The sequence below is a fragment of the Mizuhopecten yessoensis genome, unplaced genomic scaffold, assembly GCF_002113885.1.
Source record: "Mizuhopecten yessoensis strain PY_sf001 unplaced genomic scaffold, ASM211388v2 scaffold2623, whole genome shotgun sequence".
Taxonomy (NCBI): domain Eukaryota; kingdom Metazoa; phylum Mollusca; class Bivalvia; order Pectinida; family Pectinidae; genus Mizuhopecten; species Mizuhopecten yessoensis.
The window spans coordinates 32,642-35,294 of NW_018404638.1; the positions used below are offsets into that span (position 1 = coordinate 32,642).

Genomic DNA, 2,653 nt, shown 5'->3' on the forward strand with positions numbered 1-2,653 from the left:
TCACTGTGACCTATGTTTTACTGTACGTCACTGTGACCTATGTTTTACTGTAGGTCACTGTGACCTATGTTTTACTGTACGTCACTGTGACCTATGTTTTACTGCAGGTCACTGTGACCTATGTTTTACTGTAGGTCACTGTGACCTATGTTTTTGTTTCACTGACTTTGGTCAGACTTTATGTTCAGCCCTATTTTCATCCAATCGGGAGTTGCGACATATGCATGTCTTTCAAATTGTTTTGTTTGTTTTTGAAGTTGCTCTGGAAAAACATTGAAGATTGTTTACTGTTTTTTTGTCCGTTTTTCCCTTCCATGTAGTGCCTTCCGCACCTCCGACAATAGAGACAACAAGTACATCCCCAACAAACATACAGGTGACCTGGAGCGAACTCTCTCGGGAGCTTAGCAACGGCATCATCACAAGGCATCTGATTTACTACAAAACTGGCACGTCACGGCCCAAGGTCATAGAGGTTGCATCCAACAAGACCAGCTACATGATCACAGGTAAAGCCTTAACTCATTCACCCCTGAAATTTCTTAATGAACTACTCCAACTTTTGAATTGGAAAAATTCAATGTGTCTTCAGGGCTGAAGGGGTTAATTCATATGAAGTCAGCTAATTGGTCTCCTGTAAAGCGCTTCAGTTTCAAATTGTCATAGTTTTGCACTATCGTATAACTACCCCTGGTGCTGTTTTGCAGGGATTAAAATTCAACATGGTAGAAACATGGTAGAAAATTAGTCATTATTTGGCTAACTTGAGATCAAACGTATATATATATATCTATATTTCAGCGGCAACACTATCCCAATATCCATGTAAATATGGCATGACTTGTAAGAGACTTGGTTCTGTAGGATTCTTAGACAGTGTTAACACCAGTGGAGACAAAAAACAGCACACAAGACAGATACTAACAATACATATATAAATAATTTGAGGCGTCGTCTCAAAAGCTACACATTATCGAATCCCGTCAATCCATTCATAAACAGGTTTCACATAGTGTGTAACTGATTCAGAAGCATGACATACATAAAAGTCATAACCGTATCCATTACGTTTAAGATATTTCTGATCATTCGTCTGAATCGGACACATCGGAGAAATGGAAACTATACAATCGTGACTTCTTTTGCTTTACATAGATTTCTGAATATTTTTGAGATGACCCTTAAAACCTGTCAACTTGGCGTCCATCTTGGCTCGATGATCTTGATGATTTCAACCATTGTTAAAATTCGTTGTTAAATGACCCTCATTTAAAGCGGCAACCATCACTGAGAGAATTTCAGCTGAGTGACAGGACATTTTCCAAAACAATAACCCTTTTTACCCTCCAAAATGAGGGGAAGTCACCATTACCTTATTTGCACACACTTATTCATGAGGACATCTTGCGAATGTTGTGTAACAATTTTTACTTTGTTGGTAGGTCTGAGATCGGATACAGACTACTTCCTGCTCGTGTTGGCCGGGACTGCCGAGGGCTACCCGACTCAGGCTGAGGATTTCTGGACCTGGACCCAACACCACACGCCCAGCATAGACGTGGGTAGGTAAACACTGAGATGTTCAAGGTCATTACCTTCAAACTTAAAACATGGTGCTGCTTTCTGTTCTACGGAGTTGCCTGCTCATGAAATTAAGGTTATGATTGAGATTGAAATCATGGTGTGTTTTCTGTTTCACCGAGTTATATACCCCTGCTCCATAGGGTATAGTTGGATAAAAACCATGATGTACTTTTAATTTTTACAGAGTTACCTGCCCTTGATCTGGAGATTATGATCGTGAATAAAAGTATGGCATGATGGTGCACTTTCTAATTACAGAGTAACCTGCCCTTGATCTGGAGATTATGATCGTGAATAAAAACATGGCATGATGGTGCACTTTCTAATTACAGAGTTACCTGCCCCTGAACTTGAGGTTATGATGGTGAATAACAATACTGTACGCTTTCTGTGGAATGTTGGTAACGTCTCAGAACCTGTAATGGGCTATCGTCTCTCTGTACACAAGATTCTAGAACAAGATGGCGTGCCAGCAGAGGTCACGGAGGTCAACGCCACAACGACCACTTTTTATATGTCTGGTCTCGGTAAGTTGTTTGTTGATGAAATAAGGTTGGACCTAGTAATCTGATGCTGCTTTCAGGTGGGCCTTAACAAACCCTTGCAAGGTCTGCATAAACATTCACAGGTTCGCCTGGATTTATACCCGATAATATTACATTTTAAAACTGACAAACCGGTTCCACATAAATGAACAGGCCCCATGGTTTGAATCAAGGCCTCAGGTCCAGTTGTATTTGTTTTCTGATTTTTTAGGTCACCTGAGACAAAGTCTCAAGTGACCTATTGCGATCGCCTTTTGTCCGTCGTCGTCTGTCGTCCGTCGTGCGTCCGTAAACAATTTACATTTTCGACTGGTTCTCCAAAACCCCTGAACCAATTTCAATGAAATTTTGCAGGGACCTTCCATAGTGGCCGGTTTAGTCCTAAGCCCCCAGGGGCCTGAGGGGCGGGGCCAAAAAGGGTCAAATTGACTAAAATTTCAAAAATCTTCTTCTCCAAAACCCCTGAACCAATTTCAATGAAATTTTGCAGGGACCTTCCATGGACAAAGGTCAACAAAAATAGT

At 41.0% G+C, this 2,653-nt stretch overlaps 1 protein-coding gene across 1 annotated transcript in view; it reads left to right on the top strand.

Moving 5' to 3' along the window:
• Positions 1 to 2,653, top strand: part of LOC110446185 (protogenin B-like) — a gene marked incomplete at its 5' end in the record, with an annotated part of 38,065 nt that overhangs the window by 19,039 nt on the left and 16,373 nt on the right. The window contains 3 exons of the mRNA XM_021491206.1: positions 321 to 509; positions 1,443 to 1,562; positions 1,917 to 2,111. Coding sequence (XP_021346881.1) covers positions 321 to 509; positions 1,443 to 1,562; positions 1,917 to 2,111 — 504 coding nt within the window. The remainder of the gene's footprint in view (positions 1 to 320; positions 510 to 1,442; positions 1,563 to 1,916; positions 2,112 to 2,653) is intronic.